Raw genomic sequence first — 24,559 nt, 5'->3', positions numbered from 1 at the left:
TGAACTCTTTTCTGGTCTTGCTTCAAGACTCAAGTCCTTGTGAAGCCTTCTTTGAACCCAGTTCCTTTAAGGCCCCTCCTTCTCTCACACCAAATCCAGGCCCATTTGCAACATCTTGCATTAAAGCACTTTTATTGTGATTTATTTAAATGTCTGTGTTCCTTGGAGGCTGTGAGCTCCTAGAAATCAGAGAATGTTTTTGTCAGGTTTGTGTCCCCAAATTTGAGCCTGGAGCTTGTTAACAGTAAGCTCAGTGTGCAAGTTTAATTGATCTCAGAATTTGTTGTTTGTTCTATAACAGTGTTTGTAATTTTTCTCTTCAGCCTCTGCTTCTAAATACTGGAATGGGACGGTTGTGTATACTGGAAGACTCTGTCTCCTTGGGAACCATGATTGAGCGAATCAAAAGACACTTAAAACTGTCTCATGTTCGACTAGCTCTTGGGGTAGGGAGGACCTTAGGTAAATATATCCCCTTTATATTGCCAATATACCCACTGATAACATTGGGCAAAGGTTGGAACACTTGGTTGTATGAATGTAAGTGATAGAAAATGTGTCAGCAGCTCATGGGAGACTGTTTACTTCACTGATCAGGATGGCTAGGTTGTGCTATGGTATACATCTCAGTGACTTAAACAAGATTTTTTTGTCAGTCAAATTACATGTTCATCTCACATCAGCAGGGGAAGTCTGTTCATTGTAAACTGGTTGCTGTTGTAGAGATAGAAAGAATTCTAGGTCTTAAACTATCAGTTAAAAACTCCAGTCCAGAAATGATACATGCTACTTCTGCTCAACTTAGTTTTTGAAATTAGTCACATTGCCCAGCACAACCCAGGAAGATTGTGAAGTACTACCACCATTTGCCAGGAATATAGCTAGAAATCATGCTTGCTACATTTACCACATAACTCTTGTACTTTATGCTGGCAATATTTTATAATGATGTGGTCCACTGTAGTTTCTGACTCTTATAGCCACTACCTATTCTTTTGGCCTTTCCCAGTACTTTGTGGAACAAACAAGAATGAAGAGGGAAAAAAATTTTTTTTTAGAAGAATGACGAGAAATTGGTTGGATATCTGCAGGGAGTCTCACACTATTGTGTGCCCTAAGTATGTTAGCTGGAGTGTAGTGGTTACAAGTGTAGACAGTGTAGGTAGACAGATGACCTGGACTCAGATTTGTCCTATTTGCTGCATGACTTTGGGAAAGTTATTTAACCCTTTTGTCTCTCAGTAGTTCATCTGTAAAACTGCACTAATAATAAAAACTAACCTAACTCACAGGAGTAAAATTATAATTTATGTGACACACTTAGGAGTGACTGGCACATGTTAAGTAAAGTCAGTGTTTGCTTGTTATTGTTAGCTGTGTGGTAGATATTATTATTCCATCTTATTGGTGAAAAAATTGAGTTTCTGATAGCTCAAGTAACTTATTCAGAAGTCCATGGCTGGATCAAATAATTTATGTGAATTATTTTCAAGGAAAATGGATGGCAGAGGTGGGGTCTGACTCTGATCCAACTTTCTAAGCACCACCCCCAGAGCTTTATTTTTTTAAATATGATGTTGCCAAACTGGAGTAAGCACTAATATAAAGTTTCTGTTCAAGAAACCTAAGTGCTAAATACTTACAGATTTTGGCTTGAACATTTCTATTATTTCACTTTTCAGGGGGTCCTCTTTGTGGATAAATGCTATGGTGAAAAACATGTGCCAGGGGAGCAGATGTGGTTCAAGCAGTTGAGTGCCTGCTTTTCACATAGGAGGCCCTGGGCTCAGTTTCTGGTGCCTCTTAAAAAAACCAAACAGTAAGGAAAACAAAAGAAAAAAAACAACTCAGGGGGGCTGATGTGGCTCAGTGGTTGGGCACCAGCTTCCCACATATGAGGTTCCAGGTTCAATTACCAGCCCCTTCAGTACCTCAAAAACAAAACGTGCCAAATCCATTTCTCGCATTCCTCTTTCTAACTAACCCTTTTAGGTCCTCAGCTTCCTCGCCTGTGAATAGAGATAGTACTTGCCTACTTCTGTTGCCTGGAGACCAAAGTGAGGTTACTTAAGTTAGCAATACTGAGATAAAGCCTACAGCTGTACCATTAGTGCCATTCACTGGTTGCCCTTTGTGTCTGTGCCGCCATGGCCAAGGGAATAAAAACCCTGCCTTGGATTAGTGATGTAATGCTGAAGAATCTGTTTGCCTTTATTATTATTACTATTATTATTTTTAATTTAGTAAGCAGAATTCATAAACTGGTGATAAGACTAAGTGAAATCTATATTACATTTAGGGTTCTCAATACAAATTACAATATTAAAATAAAAGAGAATCATAACATATTGCTAATCTCTTGTTTCCTCTATCCTAAAGACACTCAAGTCAAAGTTGTGGCCCTGTGTGCTGGTTCTGGGAGTCAGGTTCTACAGGGTGTCGAGGCAGACCTTTATCTCACAGGTAGGACAGCCTTTGTGTCTTTTTCTTTTTTCTATACCATTTCTCCACCTTGGTTTATATATTTATTTATTTTTTCATTTTAAAAATTTCTTTTTGGCTTATTTTATTTTATATAATAAACTTTATTTTTAAAGAGGTTTTAGATTATAGAAAAGTTACATTGAAAGTATAAGGGATTCCTATAAACCCACCCCATCTCCCCCTAGTAATAACATCTTACAGTAGTGTGGTACATTTGTTATATTTGATAAATAATTGAAGCATTGCCACTAACCAGGGTGTATAATTTACATTGTGGTTTATACTTAATTCCAATGCACTGTGTTCCACCTATTATCACCCCCCTGCCCCAACCTCTGGTAACCACTTATATCAATGTTACGTATTCCTCTGTTACTACAATATTAATAAGTTTACTTTGTGCATAGTGGCACTCCCCCTTATGTTTGTTCATTCCTCAAGCTTGAGGATTTGGAGATAGTGATAGTCCGCTCTGCCTCAGATTGAGAGGAGGCTTAGTTCTTATGGGGCAGATGGAAGGAACTGTTTTGCTTGCAGTTTTAGATACTTTGTTTTTTAGCATGGCGGTTGTCCGTCATCATTTTGTTTGTTGTCCTGTGTGTCAGATGAACTGGAAAGTAGGTATTAGCTGCAACTCTTCTGAGATTCAGGGCTCAACTGGCATATGAACAGAGAGAAGATTTAAATTTCTGGTATATATATTTAATGGGTATAATGCTAATTATAGGCTCAAAAAGGGTAGAAGAGTCATGTGTAGGGATATTATAAATGAGTCTAACTCTGTTACATTGAGGAAATAAATTGTCATATATTCTGAGGTCAGGCCCACTAATAGGGTGCTGATTTTAAGGGTTTGTGTGCCCTGCCTATAGTGTCTGGATGGCTCCAGAGCCCTCAGGAGCACCCCTATTTGAGGCTTTGCTTACAGTGGCTATTAAATGTCACCAACTGGTTTATTTTCTTTTAATTTAACAAATCCAAAATTAGCAGATTTTAGGACAGCACCATACATGGAATCTAATAAATGTTGAACCTGAATTAAATATAGGAACTACACCAGAATTGAGAGACATACAGATTTGTAGAGGGAAGAAATCACTTAATAATTTATTACTAAATTGTTTCTAAAACTGATGTTTAGCAATTATTTAACCTACCTTCTTCCTAAATCTTATTTCTCTGAGGTTTCATATGTTAGTTAATGGTACACTTTCTACCCTGTTATCTTAGCTAGAAACTGATTCCTTTTGTTACTCAGCCCTCTTTCAGTCCTCATTGATTCCTATCAGTTCTAGCTCCAGAATCTTTCTAGAACCTTTTCCCTTATCTCTGCCTAGGCATCACCTCTTACCTGAAGCATTGTTATCAGGCCTCTGATCTTCTTTATCTTCTACACATTCACCCAAAATTAATTTTCAAAAGCACAAACTTGATGGTGTTAGTCTCCTGGTCAACAAAACTTCAGTGATTTTCCTTCATCTCTCTTGAAGCCTGAACATTTCATCCTCTTTCATGTAATCTTTATGTTGTTTTCTCTGACTTTTCCTTGTTTCTATCTTTGTACTTCTAATAAGATCAAAGATCATCTCCTCTGAGCAGTTTTTTCTGACACTGTCCCCACCCTGCCTGAATGTTCCTCTTCTCAGATCCCTATCATTTTGTCCTTAATGTCCAGTATACATTTTTGGGACAGTAATTATTTGTCTGCCTGACTCCTTGGACTTTACACTTGAGGTTAATACCTAATAGGTACTGGTTGAATTTTTACTGAAAGAATTACTTGACCTATTTACTGTTCAGGGATGTGGTCAAACATGACACACATTCCTCCAGAGGAGTTAGAGGCATTTTAATCGGTCCCCATTTTGCACATATGGTGCTACCAGATGTGTTTGTCTCTTTTCCTTAGGGTTAGGAGATAGTAAATTAAGGAATTATTTTTTCCACTTCCAGTTCCAAACTCTAGGGTCCTAATCCTCTGGCTACTCCCTTTGCTGCTTTTGTGCCTCTCCTGCCTTCTATACCCATGCTTTATTATCTAACATACTGTCCTACAAAGGCTGCTACACTCATAGCATTCTAACATCCTGAAGTGTAGGGGAGCAGCATCTGAGCATGCTTGATGTAATTGCTTTGGATAAAAAAATTGAAATGTGCAACATGCCCTTAAACCTGGACCAGACTAAAATAAACTTTGTATATAGGGAAGATGTGGCTCAAGCAGTTGGGCTCCCATCTACCACATGGGAGGCCCTAGGTTCAATTCCTGGGGCCTTCTGGTGAAGGCAAGCTGGCTTGCATGGTGGGGATCTTGTGCAGCAAATGATGCAACAAAGAGAGACACAGAGGAGAGACAGTGAGAGACACAGCAGACCAGGGAGCTGAGGTGGTTTAAGCAGTTGGGTGCCTCTCTCCCATCCAGAGGTCCCAGGATAGGGTTCTGGTGCCTCCTAAAGAGAAGATGAGAAGAGAAGATAAGCAGACACAGAACAACATGCACCAAATGGACACAGAGAGCATACAGTGAGCATAGGTGACAAGCGGGGTGGTAATAAAATCTTAAAAAAAAACAACTTTGTATATATAGGAAATTTGAGTTTCTAACAGTATGAGACTATTTTAAAATTATTTTTAACATTTTATTTTGAAGAAATTTCAGACCTTATAGAGAAGTTGGAAGAATAGTATACAGTATGTCCTTCACCTAAATTACTGATGGTTATATTTTGCCACATTTGTACATGTTCTGTTTATATATGTACATTAATATGTATATGTGTATGTATTTAGATTTATAACTACTCCCCCCAAACTAATTTGGAGTAAATTATAGAGATGATGGCATTTTACTCCTAAATACCTTAGCATATATCTCCTAAGAGCAGGGTATTATCTTATATGACCATGGACTAATTACCAAATTCAGGAAATTTAGAATTGTTTAGTCTACATTCAAATTTTTATAACATTTTTTTTTCTGATGCTTATCTGATCCAGGATCACACATTGCATTTAGTTACTGTATCTCCAATAATTTCAATCTGGAATCATTCATCATTTTGTCTTCATAACATTGACATTTTTGAAGAGTATAGGCAATTTGCTTTGTAGTCTCTCTCTGTTTGGGTTTGTCTGTTTCTGTTCCATCATAATTAATAGATTACTTTGTTAAACTTTATATTTTTTAAATCAAAAAGTCGTCATGTGCACAAAATAAACTCAAGCAGTTCCAAAATATTAAAATGTCTTTTCTATCTGGCTACTTTGAAAAATAGAAAGGAGCTCCATTATCTTGGCTAACTATATGTCTGTGGTCTGTAAGACATTGTTTGCAACTAACTTAAGGAATGGGAAGCACCAGTGAAAAGACCAAATATAGATCTCTCCTGAATTTCATCATCCATCCTGTGAGCCAGGGACTATATTTTCATGGTATCAGGTCATTAAGGGTAATAGCCTATGAAGCAAGCAGATGTGGTAAAATACTCCTTGCAAATGTAATAATTCTTTTTCTCATTTCTGACTCATGCTTGCACACTCCCATTTGCTTTTTCTTTCCCACAGCTACTATCCTGAGCCAGGTTTTAGTTTACTTTTGCTCTTAGCTATTATTGCAGTGTCTTCATGGATTTCCCCACATTCACACCTTCTTCAGTCAGTCAATAGTCCAGGCATCTAGATTTGTTTTTTAAAGCATGGCTTCTAAACAGGCCACCTTAAGTGTCTTTTCTCCTTTTGTGATATATACCTTCCCTATTATAGATTAAGATATTTTTTTAATTTTTAAAAATTTCTCTTCCCCACCCCCGCCCCAGTTGTCTGTTCTCTGTGTCCATTTGCTGTGTGTTCTTTTTGTCCACTGCTGTTGTTGTCAGCGGCATGGGAATCTGTTTCTTTTTGTTGCGTCATCTTGCTGTGTCAGCTGTCCATGTGTGCAGCGCCATTCCTGGGCAGGCTGAACTTTCTTTCGCACTGGGCAGCTCTCCTCCCAGGCGCACTCCTTGCATGTGGGGCTCCCCTACGCAGGGCGGGGGGGGACACCCCTGCATGGCAGGGCACTCCTTGGCGCGCATCAGCACTGTGCATGGGCCAGCTCCACACGGGTCAAGGAGGCCCGGGGTTTGAACTGCAGACCTTCCATGTGATAGATGGACGCCCTATCCACAGAGCCAAGTCCGCTTCCCAGATTAAGATATTTTAAAGGATGCTTGAATAAAAGGTATTCTTTATAGTGAAATGACACACACTGGAGGGAGGAGAGTGTAGGGGAACTGAACATTTCTGTGGAAAAAACCCTCACTTTCTTCCTTAATTTTTTAATGCTTTTATGTCTTTAAATGTTTAGTTACGCTTTTTATGAGCAAACCAAATTGTACACAATTCATTTTTGCTTTTAAATTAGAAGTGATTAAATTGACCAGTGGGGTTTTAAAACATTTAAAACATTTGAGTTTTCCCAAAATATTTTCACCAAAAATGAGATTCTCTTCCAATAACTTCAGAGTTTCTAGGATTTTTACCTGAGTTCAAAGGGAAACAATTTCTATTTTTAATCTTGAAATAACCTTAAGCTCATTTCATCCTTATGAATTGGACTAGGGTTAATGCTGATTATATATATTAGTGCTAACAAAGCAGAAAGGGGTCTTCTGGGAAATATAATTAAGATTTTTCTCCTGAAATACTTATTTATGTAAGAAAGAAACTTTCTAAGTCTCATTTTATTTAGCAGTGGTCACTTTTTAAATTCTGAAATCACTGTGAATGGGTGCTCTTACAGTTCTGGCTCTGGCAGTATTAGATTACTGCTGAATGTCCCATTTACTATGAATATATTTTTCTTGGATCTGCCCAGGAGAAAGAATTTGGAATTCTTAGTAGAATGATATCGTTTTGAATTGGAGGACATGTAAGAAGAATTATACACAGCTTTCTAGACATCTTTAGAAAGAAGATTCGCTGTACTATATTTACTTCATACAGAAAGCAAATTTAGTATTTCTGCATTTGTAGTTCGGTATTCCACAGACTCCATGTCTAACAGTTAAGTATTTGCTCTTTCTTTGTTGGCAGGTGAGATGTCCCATCATGATATTCTGGATGCAGCATCTCAAGGAATAAATGTCATCCTTTGCGAACATAGCAACACTGAACGAGGCTTTCTTTCTGACCTTCGAGATATGCTGGATGCTCACTTGGAGAATAAGATTAATATTATCTTGTCAGAGTCAGACAGAGACCCTGTTCATGTGGTCTAATATACACAGAAACAACATATTGACAGAAGCTACAAATTGATTGGATCCCAAGTCATTTGTGCAACTTGAGTCAATGGAGTTGGTATCCTTTGGAGGAAAGTCTTAGAGGGTGAATTATCATTTCTACTATGTTAATCTGGCTTGCCAAATGTTCTGTAGTTCATAAGGTGAAAACTACCATATTAAAGAAAACTATTCATCATAAATTCTAGGAAACACTGACTAAAATCTGTTGACTTAATAAATTAATAAATCAAGTGTTCCTCTCTTCAGCTTAATTATATACGAGATGTGTCAATATAGCTGTCTCTGCCCTGGGTTAGTATAAAAATATACTTTAAAAATCTGGGCTGGGAAGATGGAGGACTAGAAAGACACAGGACTCTCCTATCCAGAAAAATTAGCTAGAGGACAGGCTGCAGCAGCCTAGAAGATCTTCTAGGGTTAAGGACACCAGGCAAAGGCTGGATACCACCAAGAAGAGAGAGGGACAAAGGAGGGGAATCACGACAACAGAACTGTTGAGTTGAAACCAATGGCTGCTGCTGCCGGCACCCTTTCCCACACTAAATACACTTTAGAATTCTGGGGCTGCTAGACTTGTAGCTACAGACAAAGGGGGCTCCAGGGATCCACCATCCCAGGAGAGGGGAGAGAGGGACACAGCCTAAGGTTGACTCAGCTCATTACCTGCAAATTTGGTTCACTGTCCCACCAGCCCTTCCAGCCAGGTGGGACTACACTGTAGTTTGCCTGGGGAGCTAGCACAGGACTGGAGAAATCCAACTCTTGCAACCTCCCTCTCTTCTAGCTGGGACTAATTGTTGAGGACACCCCAGGAAAGGGGAGAGAGAGCTTTTGACTCACAGATTTGGTCTCCTGTGTCCCAGGGGCCCTTCTAGGCCAGACGGGGCCATGCCTTGGCCTTGGGAGCCAGTCTTGGGAGCCAGCAAGGGACTAAAGATATACAACCCTCCCAATCTCCTCCTCTCCTAACCAGGACTGAGCATCTGAGGAATCTCACAATCCCAATCAGATGCCTAGACATCAGCAGAAAATTATGAGCCATACTAAGAAAATGGGAGACATGGCCCAAGAAAAGGAATATACCAAAGCCCCAGAAGAGACACAGGATTTGAGAGAACTAATTAGTGAGATGTGCACAAATTTCCAAAATCAAAGAATTGAAAGATGATATGGCTAAAGAGATAAATGACATTAAGAGGACACTGAGCAAGTGCAAAGAGGAATTTGAAATCTTGAATAGAGTGAAGCGGACTTGGCCTAATGGATGGGGTGTCCACCTACCACATGGGGGGTCCGTGGTTCAAATCCCGGGCCTCCTTGACCTGTGTGTAGCTGGCCCATGTGCAGTGCTGATGCATGCAAGGAGTGCCCTGCCATGCAGGGGTGTCCCCCGCATGGGGGAGCCCAACGCGCAAGGAGCGCACCCGGTGAGGGCAGCCGCCCAGCGCGAAAGAAGGTGCAGCCTGCCCAGGAGTGGCACTGCACACATGGAGAGCTGACACAACAAGATGACTCAGCAAGAAGAGGCACAGATTCCAGGTGCCGCTGATAAGGATGGAAGCGGTCACAGAACAGCATGCAGCGAATGGATTCAGAGAGCAGACAACTGGGAGGGAAAGAAAGGAAGAGAAATAAAAAATAAATCTTAAAAAACAAAAAAGAAAAGAAATCCTGAATAGAAATATAACAGAGCTCATGGGAATGAAAGGCACAATAGGTGAGATCAAATAGAGGCATACAAGCAGAATCGAAGTAACAGAAGAAAGAGTGATACAGAAGACAGAACAGCTGAATCTGAAGAGAGAAAAGAGCAAAGAATGGAATGATAGATTAATAAAAGGGCATTCCAACAGGAAGATATAACAGTCATAAATATCTGTACACCTAACCAGGGTGCCCCAAAATACATGAAACAAACTGGCAAAACTGAAGGGAGAAATAGACATCTCTACAATAATTGTTGGAGACTTCAACACCCTACTCACACCATTAGATTCAACAACTAGACAACAGATCAACAATGAAACAGAGAACTTGAACAATATGATAAATGAGTTCACAGACACATACAGAACAATTCATGCAAACTGAGTGAGTTATTTTTCTCAAGTGCCCATCGCTCTTTCTCCAGGATAGACCACATATTGGGGCACAATGCAGCTCTAAATAAATCTTAAAAGATTGAAATTATACAAAGCACCTTCTCAAATCATAATGGTATGAACCTGGAAATCAGGAGTAAACAAAAAAAGTAAATTTTCAAATGTCTGGTGGCTGAGAAACACACTGCTAAATAGTCAAAATTGTAAGTGAAATCAGAAAATATATTGAGAGAAATGAAAAAAACAATTTATCAAAAGTTACGGGACACAATGAAGGCAGTCTTGAGAGAGTAATTACAACCTTAAATGCCTATATTAAAAAGACAGAACTAAATGTAAATGTTTAACTGAACAACTAGAGAAACTAGAAAAAGCAAACCAATCCCAAAGCAAACAGAAGGAAAGATAGTAAAGATTAGAGCAGAAATAAATGAAATTGAGAACAACGAAAGAAAATCAACAAAACCAAAAGCTGGTTCTTAGAGAAGATCAATAAAATTGACAAAGCCCTAGCTAGACTAACAAAAGAAAAAAGATGCAAATAAATACAATCAGAAATGAAAGGGGGGAAGTTATGATTCACCCCTCAGAAATAAAAAGGATCATAAGAGGTAATTATGAGAAACTATATGCCAACAAACTAGACAATTTAGATGAAATGGACAAATTCCTAGAAATGCACAACCAACTTACACTGACACTACAAGAAATACAAGAACTTAATCACACAGAGATTGACTCCATCATCAGAAATCTCCTTGCTTTGGAAAAGTCCAAGTCCAGATGGCTTCACAGGCGAATTCTACCAAGCATTTCAAAAAAAATTAACACTAATCCTGTTTAACATTCTTCTAAAAAATTGAAGAGGAGGGAAAATTATCCAACACATTTTATGAAGCCAGCATCACCCAAATACCAAAACCAGATAATGATATTACAAGAAAATTACAGACCAATCTCGTTAATGAACATAAATGCAACAATTCTCAACAAAATGCTTGCAAATCAAACCCAATAGCATATCAAAAGAATTATACATCATGACCAAGTGGGATTTATTCCTGGTATGCAAGGCTGGTTCAACATAAGAAAATCAATGTAATACACCACATTAACAACATGAAGGAAAAAAACACAGCATCATCATCTCAGTTCGACTCAGAAAAGGCATTCACCAAAATCCAGCATCATTTTTTTGATAAAAAAATACTTCAAAAGATAGGAATAGAAGGAAAATTCCTCTATATGATAAAAGGCATATATGAAAAACCCAGAGCCAACATCGTGCTCAATGGGGAAAAGTTGAAAGCTGTCCCTCTAAGATTGAGAACAAGACAAGTATGCCCACTGTCACCACTGTTATTCACTATTGTACTAGAAGTTCTAGCTAGGGCAATTAGACAAGAAAAAAAAAAAAGGTATCGAAATAGTAAAAGAGGAAGTAAAAGTCTGTTTGTGGATGACATGATCCTGTACTTAAAAAATCTTGAAGTATCCACAACAAAGCTACTTGAGCTAATAAACGAGTTCAGCAAAATGGCAGGATACAAGATCAACTCACAAAAATCAGTAATGTTTTATACATTAGTACTGAACAATCTGAGGAGGGAATCGGGAAAAATTCCATTTACAATAGCAACAAAAAGACTCAAATATCTAGGAGTTAATTTAACCAAGGAAGTACAGAATCTGTATGCAGAAAACTACAAAACAATGCTAAGAGAAATTAGAGACCTAAACAAATGGAAAGAAATTCCTTGTTCATGATTAGAAGAATAAATATCATGAAGATGTTTGTCTACCCCAATCTGATTTATAGATTTAATGCGCAATCCCAATCAACATCCCAACAGCTTACTTTACAGAATTAGAAAAGTTCATTTTGAAGGAAAAGTGCACCCAAATAGCCCTAAGCATTCTAAAAAAGGAGAGCGAAGTGGGAACAATTTCACTGTCTGACCTTGAAACATTACAAAATGACAGTGGTCCAAACAGCATGGTACTGGCATAAAGACAGACATATCCATCAGTGGAATAGAATTTAGAACCCAGAAATAAACCCTCAGCTATACAATCAACTGGTTTTTGACAAATCTACCAAGTCCATATTAACAGGATAAAACAGTCTCTCCAACAAATGGTGCTGGGCAAACTGGATATCTACAACCAAAAGAACGAAACAGGACCCCTATCTCATTCCTTATACAAGAATTAACTTAAAATGGATCAAAGACCTAAATATAAAAGCCATAAAACTACTATAAGAAAATGTATGGAAACATCTTCAAGACCTTGTAGTAGGTGGTAGTTTCTTGGACCTTACACCCAAAGCATCCAAAACAAAAGAAAAAAATAGATAAATGGGACCTCCTCAAAATTAGAGACTTTTGCACATCCCAGGACTTTGTCAAAAGGGTGAAAAGGCAGCCCGACTCAGTGGGAGAAAATATTTGGAAAGCATATATCCAGTAGGGGTTTATTAATCCAGGATATATAAAGAGATGTTACAATTCAACAATAAAAAGACAACCCAATTGAAAAATGGGAATGAATAGACATTTGTCCAAAGAAGAAAATACAAATGGCAGAAAAACGTATCAAAAAATATTCAATATCACTAATGGTTAGGAAAATGCAAATCAAAACTACAAATATCATTTCATACCTATCAGAATGGCCACTATTAAAAAGACAGAACTACAAGTGTTGGAGATGTGGAGAGAGAGGAACACTTATTCACTATTGGTGGGAATGCAGAATGGTACAGCCACTGTGGAGGACAGTTTGGCAGTTCCTAAAGAAGTTGCATATAGATTTGTCATGTGACCCTGCAAAGCAGTTCTGGGTATATACTCAGAAGAACTGAGCGCAGTGACACAAACAGACTTCTGCACACCAATGTTCATACTGGTGTTATTCATGATTGCCAAAAGTTGGAAACAACCCAGGTGTCCATCAACCAATGAATAGATAAACAAACTGGTGTATTCACACGATGGAATATTATGCAGCTGTAAGAAGAAATGAAGCTGTAAAGCATATGACAACATAGATGAATCTAGAGGATATTATGTAAGTGAAGCAAGTCATATGCAAACGGACAAATACTGTATGATTGTGTTAGTATGAACAAAATAAACTGTGTAACATTGTATGATTTTTAAAAAGAATTATATGTATTCAGTACACTTAATTGAGAAATTATATTTTTATTCAACTGTTTTTATTTTTAAATTGTTTATATCTTCAATTATTAAATATACAAAGTAAATTTGTTAAAAAATTTGGGACTGGAACACCTGTTTCTAGCTTGTACCTTCTTTGGTGTAAAGTCTCTTTATATATTCCTGTTACTGTATTACGTATCTCCCACTATATTTTAGAATCAAATTTAGAATCAGATTTATTAATAATTTAAAAATATACAGATGCAGGGACTGACTTTTGGCATGACAGTATAAGGACCTCTGTTGACCCAGTAAACAATTGGTGAAAATTATAAAAATTTAAAAAATCATAGCCTTGGAAACATTCCTAAGGGTAAACAACAAATGAAGAAATACCTGTTCAGGAAAATCTATGAAAACTCTATAAGGCGAGAGTCTGTGGTATTCAAGTCAAGACTGTTCTCTGCCAGCTCAGTGAAGGAGAGACTCCACTCTAGACTGCTGCATCCAAGAACATAGGGCTCTTCCTCCCACTTGAATGCTCTGTTCTGCAGAGAAACAGGACTTCAGTGTTTCTCATCCTGCCCTCAGCTGCTTTGATGCTGAGGTCAAGATGTGGGATGAGTCTGGAAGCCTTGAAAAACTGAAAAATATGTGGAAATTTAACAACACACTCCTAAGTAATCAATGGCTCAAAGAAGAAATAACAAGAGAAATTAGAAAATGCTTTTTTAAACAAAAATTTTTAGGAGGTGCCAGAGAATAAAAACCCAGGACCTCATACATGGGAAGCAGGCACTCAACCACTGAGCTACATCCGCTCCCCAGAAAATGCTTTGAGATGAATGTAAAGCAGTGATTAGAGGGAATTTTATAGCCTACATATCTATATATTGAAAAAGAATAAAGATGTCAAACCAGTATTCTAACCTTCCTTTGATACAGGGCCATGGAAAATTTTCTTTTTTTTTTTTAAGATTTATTTATTTATTTATTTAATTCCCCTCCCCCGGTTGTCTGTTTTCTGTGTCTTTTTGCTGTGTCTTGTTTCTTTGTCCGCTTCTGTTGTCGTCAGCGGCACGGGAAGTGTGGGCGGCGCCATCCCTGGGCAGGCTGGACTTTCTTTTGCGCTGCCCGGCTCTCCTTACGGGGCGCACTCCTTGCGCGTGGGGCTCCCCTTCGCGGGGGACACCCCTGTGTGGCACAGCACTCCTTGCAGTGATGCGCATGGGCCAGCTCCACACGGGTCAAGGAGGCCCGGGGTTTGAACCCCGGGTCTCCCATGTGGTAGACGGACGCCCTAACCACTGGGCCAAAGTCCGTTTCCCTGGAAAATTTTCTTAAAGGAAACTCTCCCCAACTCCTCAATTGCCAGATAGCCTTGCTCAACCTTATCAGCATGGCTTATACCATTTACTAGGCTATGAATGGGGTGGTGCTATTGGCAGGGTATGAAGGGGACTGAACCCACAACCCAGGCCACCCTACGGGGGGCCACATGGCCTCTCCCCTGGAGGGTCCTACCTTTTCTGCATATCAACAGCTGAGACCACACCCACCTCCCCATCAGTTAGAACAATTCTTATTAAACAGCTGCTCCTAGTGGCAGCTCCTTTTGCTCTTACCCCATTATAGGTTTTGGCACTTAACACATTGCCTAGATAAGACCAAATCCTTGGCTCCCTTGATAGGCCATGCCAAATGGGACCCCCGTGGAACTGCCCCTGCCAATCAAGGTGGTAAATGCTGCAATATTATTTGAAATGAGGTACTGTGGGACCTATAATCTCAAAAAAAAAAAAGGGAGTTGTACCTACCATCTCCCCATATGTAGGGCCAGTTCTTAAAGCTTCCACCAGTGAAGGGCAAGTGACTATGAATCATTGCAACCTTAATGCACAGGTCCTGTGATCACAACTCCCATTACTAAAATCATCTAATTAATAAAAAATATACTCAGGAGCACAGGCAATTGTTCTGCTGTTATTATTTGGGCAACATATTTTACCAGTGCCAGTAACTAAAGAATTCTAGCCACTGCCACCCAGATCTTAACAAACTGTCACTAGAAACAAAAAAATGCTAAATATTGACACTATATAACCTCTGATTAAAGAGCACTGCTATAGAGGCCCTCCAAGAGTACCTAGTCACACTCAGTACCATTGACAGGAGTGAGTTGGACAAGAGCACCTCAGAAAACAAATGTGTCAAACTCAAATTCCTGGGCATCATCTGGTCCTCTAAGGGCAGAATGATCCCTCCCCCGGCAAATGCAAGCCCACTGCAGACACTAAGATACGAACAACACCTATTAGGACTATTTATACTCTGGAGGTAGCACACCCCACATCCCTCACTCTCTTACAGCTCATATACAAAATTACAAGTAAATCTGCTGCTTTCCACTTGGGAGAGCCCCAACCACACACCTTAGAATTGGTACAACAGGCCATTTCCTGAGTCATGCCTCTTGTCCCACCAGGAATAGATTTTAGTCTTGGAGTCTTTGGTCTAAGTATGGCCAAAAAATGGCTCCCTATGGTTTTTTTTTTAAATTAAGAGGCCCTCCCTGTTTGCCATCTGATAAGCTCCATTAGAAAGGGCAGATTCTAGTTTATAGGGTCACAACTGGTCAACTTGTATATGCAGATTCCCATAATGCCACAGGTAAGAGAATTCCCAGCAGCAGTTCTGCACAGCCACTAAAGTGTCACTGGCAAAATGGAAATGGTACCTACAGTAGAAGGCTAAACCTGATAAACAGAGGCTTTTCAAATTACAGGAGGATGTGGTTTTCCCCATGCTCAGCCCTTACCCACGTATCCTGAAATGTGATGGTGTCTGCACTGCTCCCTCCACTAGGGAAATGGGGAGCCCTTTGGGACCAGCTGTCTGATATGGAAAGGGAGTTGGTATATCTCACCAATGGCAACATTCTCATGTCATTTACACTCAAGTATGCAACGCAACTTGCTGGGGGGACCATGGAATATCACCTGGCCTTAAACATCCCACTTACCCAACATGGCTGTTTGGGGTCTGTACAATTGGCAAAGCTGGAAGTTGGCCCATTAGCCCTCTAGAATGCTCTCAGAGCTGCCAGTTCCCAATCTCCAAATCTTCATTGATTCTTGGGCAGTGGCCCAAGGGTTGGCAGTAGGATCAGGCCAATGGAAACAACAATTTTTCTCATACAAGGAAAGCCCTTGTGGGGAGAGCCACATTTGGAAATAGATTGCAGCCTCAACCTTTTCACGCATGCTTGACTCACTGTTCAATGACACTGCTGATAGGCAACCTAAAATTCATTCCTATACAGCATATCTGGCAGGTCCTTCAGAGACTGCCAGTTAGGTCCCCAAGCTTCCCCTACTAGCCGGTGGTCTGGGCTCGTAGCATCTCCAGACTTAAGAGGCTCCTATGCTCTAGTAGAGTGGGCACATACAAAAGGGATCGTCTCTAGGCCCTTTACTGGCCAAAACTGTTAATAAAGCTGTGACTGTGCTCCAAAACCAAACACTGGCATCCCATAGATAGGATCACATTCCATGAAGGGGAAGGTCACCCTTTTCCCACTGCCATATAAATTAACCAAGGACCACTTCCCATCACTGCCAGAGCCACCAGGAAGTGAAGATTAACACTCCCAGACAAGCAGTGGAACGTTCTGGGTCACTTTTAAAGGTGAAGAGAAGCTAAACCTGGGAGATGCCAGTAAAAAAAAAAAAAAAAAAAAAAAGACCTCCTTTTACCCTGCCATGAGTGTCTATTACCCATGCAAGGCACAGCACCCAAGCTGATAAGCACCAGAGAGCAAGCCTGAGAGCAAACATTATACAATTTCTTGGAAAGGGAGTTGCACCACCAAGTCTGGCTGTCATGATACAAGTAGCAGCCCAGAAGCCATTCCCTACCACTGGCACAATGTCAGTGCTGACCCTGGCTCTGAGTTTTAATTTTTATGCTGTGGGTTAAAGGCTTACTTACCAACCCTTAATGGTACACAGAACATCTGGAGGCCCGTATTTGCCCTTGGGTCCTCTGTGTGATCTTGTTCCTCTATATGTCAATAAGGGCTGATACAACAAATAGGTTCCCTAGCCCAAGGTATTCTTGGATAACTGCTTAGCCTTAGACTACCTCTTGGCCTAAGGAGGTGTCTGCACCAAAAGCAGCACCTCCAGCTACATGTACATTAATAATATACATGTAGGCAGGTCAAAATCATCTTATAAAAGATGGATCAAGAAATTTAAGGTGTCTCAAAATATAACCAAGATGTAGAAGCCAGGGAGGAGAGGTCTCACCATGGTGGAGTACTGGAATTACCAGAATGCCACAGACCACAGGAGACGACAGTCCTTTCCTGTGCTTTGATTTTGGACTTCTAGTCTCCAGACCTTGAGCCAGTACATTCCTGTTTTTAAGCTAACCAGTGTGTGGTATTTCTGTCATAGGAGCCCTGGTAAACTAAGACAATCATTATCTATATTACCACTGCTTTACTGCTTTTTAGGTGACTTGCCTAAAATTCCATTAGTAACATATAGTTAGCTCTCAAAATACTACTAGTGATAACCACAGCCTTAATTTTGTGCCACTCTACTAGATGCTTTATAAACATTAACATTTTCATAAACATGAATACAGGCATTATGATTTCCATGTTCCGGATAAGGAAACTCAAACAGAGAAGTTAAGTAGTTTGCCCAAGACCACAAAGCTAGGAAGTGATGGAGCTAGGATACAAACCAGGAAGCCTGGTCTCAGAGTCTGTGTGCTTAACCACTTCTTTTTTAAAAAATATTTCTGTTCTTTTCTCTTTTTTTTAAGATTTATTTATTTCTCTCCCCTTCCCCACCCGCCCCCACCCTGGTTGTCTGTTCTCTGTGTCTATTTGCTGCGTCTTCTTTGTCTGCTTCTGTTGTTGTCAGCAACACGGGAATCTGTGTTTCTTTTTGCTGCGTCATCTTGTTGTGTCATTTCTCCATGTGGCAGTGCCATTCTTAAGGAGGCTGCACTTTCTTTGGCGCTGGGTGGTTCTCCTTACCGGTGCGCTCCTTGCATGTGGGGCTCCCTTATGCGGGGACACCAGTGTGGCAGGGCACTCCTTGTGCGCAGCAGCACTGCGCATGGGCCAGCTCCACACGGGTCAAGGAGGCCCGGGGTTTGAACTGCGGACCTCCCATGTGGTAGGCGGACGCCCTAACCACTGGGCCAAGTCCGCTTCCTTAACCACTTCTTAATCTACTTCTTAAAGGTACTGAATATTACACTGTGTAATAGGCAATGATAATTACAATGCATTGTTTTAAGAAACTGTGCTAGGGATGTAAAAGTTAATATAGGGTAAGTTTTTCTGGGGAAAAGGGGTAGAATTCAGTCAAGAGGGACAGCTTGAGCAACTGCACAATACAATGAAAAAGCTTAAGTAATTCACCTGGTATTTGTGATGGTGGAATGCTGGAGTCAGGAAACGCATGGCCAGAGATGACACTGAAGAAACAGCCTGGGACCAGTCATCCTCAAATGTTTTTCTCAGCACAGCACACTTAAGGTATTTGTCATTTCATCTATAATGGTGACTCACAATAGCAATAAGGATCTAATGGTATTGAAGGTTGTATATTAATTCCTTCAGAAAGAATTATAAAAGGGTCTAATGGACTAAAGAATTTATGATTGGACCTACTTATCACCAAATAATTGTGTTTTTTTTTTTTAAGAATGAGATTACTATAATAAATCTTTTAAGTTTCTTTATGGGCATGCTAGTATGCAAACATCCTTTGTAGTTTTTTTAAACAAAGTATCACCTTATTCACACTTTCAGTTGTCAAGTTTTCTGAGCCTTTCTCTAAGACAGGGGTTCTTCTTAACAAGGGGTCCATGAAATTAAAGAAAAAGTTATTCTTTTTGGGACATGTTGGTGTGGGTGTGATATATATATACATAAATATATATATTTTAAAGATTTATTTTATTCCCCCCCTCCCTGTCCCTCTCCCCTCACCCTGCTATTTTTGCTGTGTCCATTCACCGTGTGATCTTCCGTATCTATTTCTCTTTTTGTCTTCTCTTCTTGGCTTTCTCCTCTAGGATTCACCAGGATTCAATCCTGGAGACCTCTGATGTGGAGAGAGGTTCCCTGTCAATTGCACCACCTCAATTCCTGGTCTCTGCTGCGCTTCACCTTGATTCTCCCCTTCATCACTTTTATTGCATCATCATCTTGCTGCATGACTCACTTGTGCGGGCACTGGCTCACTGCATGGGCACTTGGCTCGCTGCATGGGCACTGGCATCACCACGTGGGCACTTGGCTTACCGTGCGTGTACCCACATGGACACTTGGCTCGCTGCGCGGGCACTGTCTCACCATACAGGCACGCTCTCTCTTCTTCTTTTTCACCAGGAGGCCCCAGGGATCAAATCCGGGTCCTTCCATATGGTAGGCGGAGGCCTTATCATTTGAGCCATATCCACTTTCGTGATATATTTATTAAATAATACACAGTAGAGTGTGGACTTAGTAAGGGGTCCGTAGTTTTCATCTGACTAGCAAAGGGGTCTGTGGAACAAAAAAGGTTAAGAACCGCTACTGTAAGATATAGTTATTACTTTAGGGTGTTAATTGCTAAATTGTTAGTTGCTTTTTAAATTTCAATGTACATGCCGATATCTAGAAATTTAATTAAAATGCAAATTAATTCAGTAGTCTTTGGGGAGGGTCTGAGCACTTGCTGATGAAAATAATACTGATGCTGCTGGTTTGAGGACCATACTTTGAGTAGCTAAGGTAAAGATGATGAGCTAAATACCTGAAAAGGCCTAAGGCCAAAGTGATATAGGTCAAATTTTTATGAAAACTTGGTAATAAACATTATATTTTACTCACGTTTAAATTTGTATTTTCCATAGCATCAGTAAGTCATTTCAAATTTACTTTATCTGATATATTAAGGGTGTTATTAAAACCTCATAAATTGATAAATATTTCATTTTTTTATCCTCACAAGTCCTGTTTAGCAGAGAGCCTTCTACACAGTAAGTACTCAACATTAATTAAAACATTTCAAAAGCAATTTGAAAAATGAAAATGAGGAAGATGTAGCTCAAGCAGTTGGGCACCTGCCTACCACATGGGAGGTCCCGGGTTTGGTTCTCGGTGCTTCCTAAAGATGACAAGCAAGACAATGGACTGATGTACTGCTCGGCTAGCATGGTGAGCTGACACCACAAGATGAAGCAAGGAGATGATGCAATGAGGAGACATAACCAGGAAACACAATGAGATACACAACAAGCAGGGAGCGGAGGTGGCTCAAGCAATTGGGCACCTCTCTCCCACATGGGAGGTCCTAGGTTCTGTTCCTGGTGCCTCCTAAAAAGAAGATGAGCAGACACAGAAAGCAGTTAGCGAGCAGTAAGTGCAAACAACAAGGATGATGGGGGGAGAAACAAACAAATACAATAAATCTTAAAAAAAAAAAGAAGAAAAAAAAAATTGGAAACCTTCCTAAGGGAGATATCAAGTAATTACAAAGAGCCTGAGAACAAAGTCATTTACTTAATTACTAATTCTTATTATCTGTAATAGAGAGGACTGTCATGACTCACTGTCATCTGATGGTTGTTTAGGACTAAGCTCAAGGAGTCATCCATCCTACCTCCTGGAATGTAGAAAAATGAATTCCAAACAATGTTACTGTCTCTACGTTTGAAGTTAAATTTGCTAAAAATAAGTTAATAAATGAAAAGAGTATATTTCTAAAATTCTGTAATTTTTAAAAAGTGAAATAACATATATTCAAATAACAAACATGATTCTAGAAAAGTCCAGATTTTGCAGTATTATAAGAACTAATTTGCCAAGTTAGTTAAAAGTAAATGTCTGGTCTACATCTCCCCTTGCCTACTTTGATTATGATTTTTTTTTTTTACTATAATTTTTTATATAAGCAAGTCAGAAAATTTTTCATGGTTTCAGACAGTGTTCAGTCTTGCCAGAAGAAATTAGAGGGAAGCGGATATAGCTCAAGCGACTGAGCTCCTGCCTACCACATGAGGAGGTTCCAGGTTCGGTTTCCAGTGCCTCCTGGAGAAGACCAGCAAGACAGTGAGCTGGCACGATGGGCTGGCCCGATAGGCTGGCGTGGTGAGCTGACACAAGATGATGCAACAAGGAGACACAATGTGAGAGACAGAGGTGGCTCAAGCAACTGAGTGCCTCTCTCCCACATGGGAGGTCCAGATTTGGTTCCCAGTGCCTCCTAAAGAGAAGATGAGCAGACAGAGGGCACACAGCAAATGGACACAGAGCAGACAGCAAGTGTAAACACTGGGGTGGGGGTAGGAGTAATAAAGAAATAAAAAATAAATCTAAAAAAAAAAAAGAAATTCTAGTAGTCGATACAATTGACAAAGCTTAAGCAATACTGGTACTGTCATAAATTAAGAAAGAAGATACAATAATTCTGCCAGAAACTTCACCTGATCTGTAAGGTGCATCCATAAAATTTCTTATGAAGCACTTCAAGATATTTTAGGTGAAAAATCAGTATTGCAAATGATAAAAAAAAACAGTGATTCTACCAAAATTGGCTTTTTATTTATTAATAATAAAGACTATTGATACACACTGCGTGCACACAGTATAGATGCAAAAATTATAAAACTAAACCAGCAAATATTTAAGGACAAATGCAATATTTTGCATACTAGGCTACTGAAGATTTTGTATATATTTTTTATATTGCAAATTTATATTATAAACTAGATATATTAAGTAAAAAAAAAAAGGTGCAAACCAGGAAGTATCATATGTTACCATTTATGTTTTTAAAAGGAAAAATATATAGACAAATATCCTTGCATATGCATAGAATACCTGTGAAAGAATACTTAAAATGTTATCAGTGGTTGCCTAAGGGACATGAGTTGGGGCTATAAGAAAGAAATTCATTTCTCTTTGAATATCATTTGGTACTACTAAAAAATTTTTTTTTAAAAACCATGTGCATGTATAAATTAATTTCTTTTGATTAGTGGTTATATGTAAGATAAAACCTTTAATACATACATTTAACATAAAAATAATCATATACCACAAAGAAATGATTTAAAAATTCCAAATATTTTGAAAAATATTTCCATGAAAGGGGTTTAACAAGAAATGAACGAGACAGGAAGAATACATACTTTATTACAGTGATATTATAACAAAGAATTTTATTTCCAAGGATGAAATATAGTATGTGAAGACTATAAGCTGATAACAGTGGACAAGGTTAGCCTTTTTGTCTTTCTTAAGAAAAGAGGCTTGTATAAATATTTAGGAGGCTTCAAATCATCACTTTAAGGAAAATTAAAATATCTTACAGTGATCTTTGGGTCTACTTGATGGAAAAACCAAGATTAATTTAAAGCCTTCCAATAATATGCTACTTACCCACATGTTATTCAAGAAAAGAAAAAAAATATGCCAATATACAAGAATACTGAAATGTGTTTTTATTTTCTGTTGTTTTAAAAACAATTACTAAAATGTAATTCAGGATTTTATTTCTCTAGCCTGGCTCCTCATTTGTATCATGAAGGTGATGGCACAGACATTAACCCTTCTGAATTTCATGATCTATTGCTCATGTGCTTTCTAAGTTGGGAAACACACCCTTTATGCATTATCCCAATGAATAGTGTCACTGCATCCCTCCCACCCAAGTATGTAGCCTAAATCCAAACAGAGAAAGCTGGATATTTCTTCCCAGTCTACACCTTTTGTTAGCCATTTTAGAAATAGTAAAAGATGATCTGCCTTCTCCATTCCGCTCATCAGTTCAGACAAACAGAACGACAAATAGAACAGATTTATATGATGCCCATGTCTTCATTATTTCCACACTCTGGAACAGGCACACTTGCAAATTATCAGCTCAGGGAGTGTTAAAAGGCCCTCAAAAAATTAAGAATAATATCTTCTCTAATATAAAAGAATTCAAAAACATCCAATTCCAAATGGTCCCTGAGCACACTGTTCATTCCAGCAAGAAGCTTCCAAAGAGGTAATGAATGAAAGGCACAATTCTCCAACTTGAGGACAGCTGCATAGTACAAGAGATGGTACACCAGCCAGGCTAACTGAAAGTTCTAATTAATGGTATCTCCACCTAATTCCCAATTTTAAATCTTGTACACTGGAAAAATAATTTGATGTTAGATGTAAACACAACACCTTTAACTAGAGTAGTGGCAGCTGGAATACAACTCTTCCACAGAAGTTAGTGTCAAACCTCCTCTTCTTCCTTTTCCAGGAAATCAGTCAATGTTCCATTATCAACAGGAATTAATAAATATTCCACTCCGTCTGTTCCCTAAAGGATGTAAGATTACCCTTGACATTAGTCATTTGTAAGAGTGATATTTGAACATTAATTTCCATTGTATGTATGGATTTGATTTTTAATACAGTATTTCATACAAATATTCAAGGTAAAAGGGCACACAGGCATATATCTTTTTAGTTGCAGTGAGTTTACAATTAAACCACCTTATAGTGGAAGACCAATACTTTGTTAAATCTTGGTCTAACTAGAGGGTGGATAGATGGGTATTTACTTTCTTCTTTTTGCTTTATATCCTTCTTCATCCTCTTGCCCTCTCCAGAATCTTATTTCACTATTGATTTCTCTGTAATTTTTTGACCTTTCATTTGAATCACTTTGCATTGGCTTTTAAATATGTTCAGCCATCTCCTATTTTTAAATAATCCTCATTAGTCTCCTTCATTCCTCCCCAACTATCACTCTACCTCTGCAACCCTTCACAGCTAAATTTCCCAGAAGAGTTTCTATAATATAATGGCTGCCTCCATTTTTTGTTTGTTTGATTAGAGAGCTTATGTATTCACAGAACAATCATGCATAAAATACAGGGTTTCCATATACCATTTTGCATTGGTGTGGTACATTTATTACAACAGATGAAAGCACATTTTTATAATTGAACTATTAACTATAGTCCATTGTTTAAGGTTCACTGTTTATGTTGTGGCATTCCATGCAGTAAAGTTTTTATTTTAGTAATATATAATACAACCTAAAATTTCCCTTTTAACCACACTCAAATAAGTAATTCAGGGCTGTTAATTAATTTCATAATTTTGGACTACCATCACCATCATCCATGACCAAAAGTTTTCTATCATTGCAATAGAAACTCTGTATTTTAAGCCTTAATTCCCTATTTCTTATCACTGCGTCCCCTGGTAACCTATATTCTAGATTCTGATCCTAGGCGTGTGCTTATTCTAATTATATCATAGTGAGATTGTACAATTTTTGTTCTTTTATGCCTGGCTTATTTCACTCAACAGAATGTGTTCAAGGTTCATCCATGTTGTTGCATGGATAAGAACTACATTTGTTTTTATGGCTGAAAAATATTCCATTATGTATACATACCACATTCTGTTTATTCCTTCACGTTTGTGGATACTTGGGTTGCTTCCATCTTTGGC

General features: G+C 38.9%; 2 protein-coding genes across 14 annotated transcripts in view; one reads left to right on the top strand and one right to left on the bottom strand.

The window, feature by feature from the left end:
• The window catches only part of NIF3L1 (NGG1 interacting factor 3 like 1), a 40,604-nt gene extending 32,604 nt beyond the window's left edge, over window positions 1–8,000 (top strand). For all 3 annotated transcript variants that reach the window (XM_004458928.5, XM_071216198.1, XM_004458927.5), the window contains exons 5-7: window positions 324–462; window positions 2,380–2,463; window positions 7,558–8,000. In XM_004458928.5, the coding sequence (XP_004458985.1) occupies window positions 324–462; window positions 2,380–2,463; window positions 7,558–7,742 (408 nt within the window). In that variant the 3' untranslated portion in view covers window positions 7,743–8,000. The remainder of the gene's footprint in view (window positions 1–323; window positions 463–2,379; window positions 2,464–7,557) is intronic.
• ORC2 (origin recognition complex subunit 2) overlaps window positions 1–24,559 on the bottom strand; it is a 94,283-nt gene that overhangs the window by 11,683 nt on the left and 58,041 nt on the right. For 4 of the 11 annotated variants that reach the window (XM_004458919.4, XM_004458921.4, XM_071216196.1 and 1 more), the window contains one exon: window positions 21,631–23,414. In XM_004458919.4, coding sequence (XP_004458976.2) covers window positions 23,328–23,414 — 87 coding nt within the window. In that variant the 3' untranslated portion in view covers window positions 21,631–23,327. Of the gene's footprint in view, window positions 1–3,164; window positions 4,935–13,407; window positions 13,587–21,630; window positions 23,415–24,559 lie in introns of those variants that run through there. The other 7 variants (XM_071216192.1, XM_071216197.1, XM_071216194.1 and 4 more) reach the window with 5 other exon arrangements.

The sequence above is a fragment of the Dasypus novemcinctus genome, chromosome 7 (genome assembly GCF_030445035.2).
Source record: "Dasypus novemcinctus isolate mDasNov1 chromosome 7, mDasNov1.1.hap2, whole genome shotgun sequence".
NCBI classification, from domain to species: Eukaryota; Metazoa; Chordata; class Mammalia; order Cingulata; family Dasypodidae; genus Dasypus; species Dasypus novemcinctus.
The sequence above is the reverse complement of the archived record's forward strand: the minus strand, read 5'-3'. Positions and strand labels throughout refer to the sequence as shown.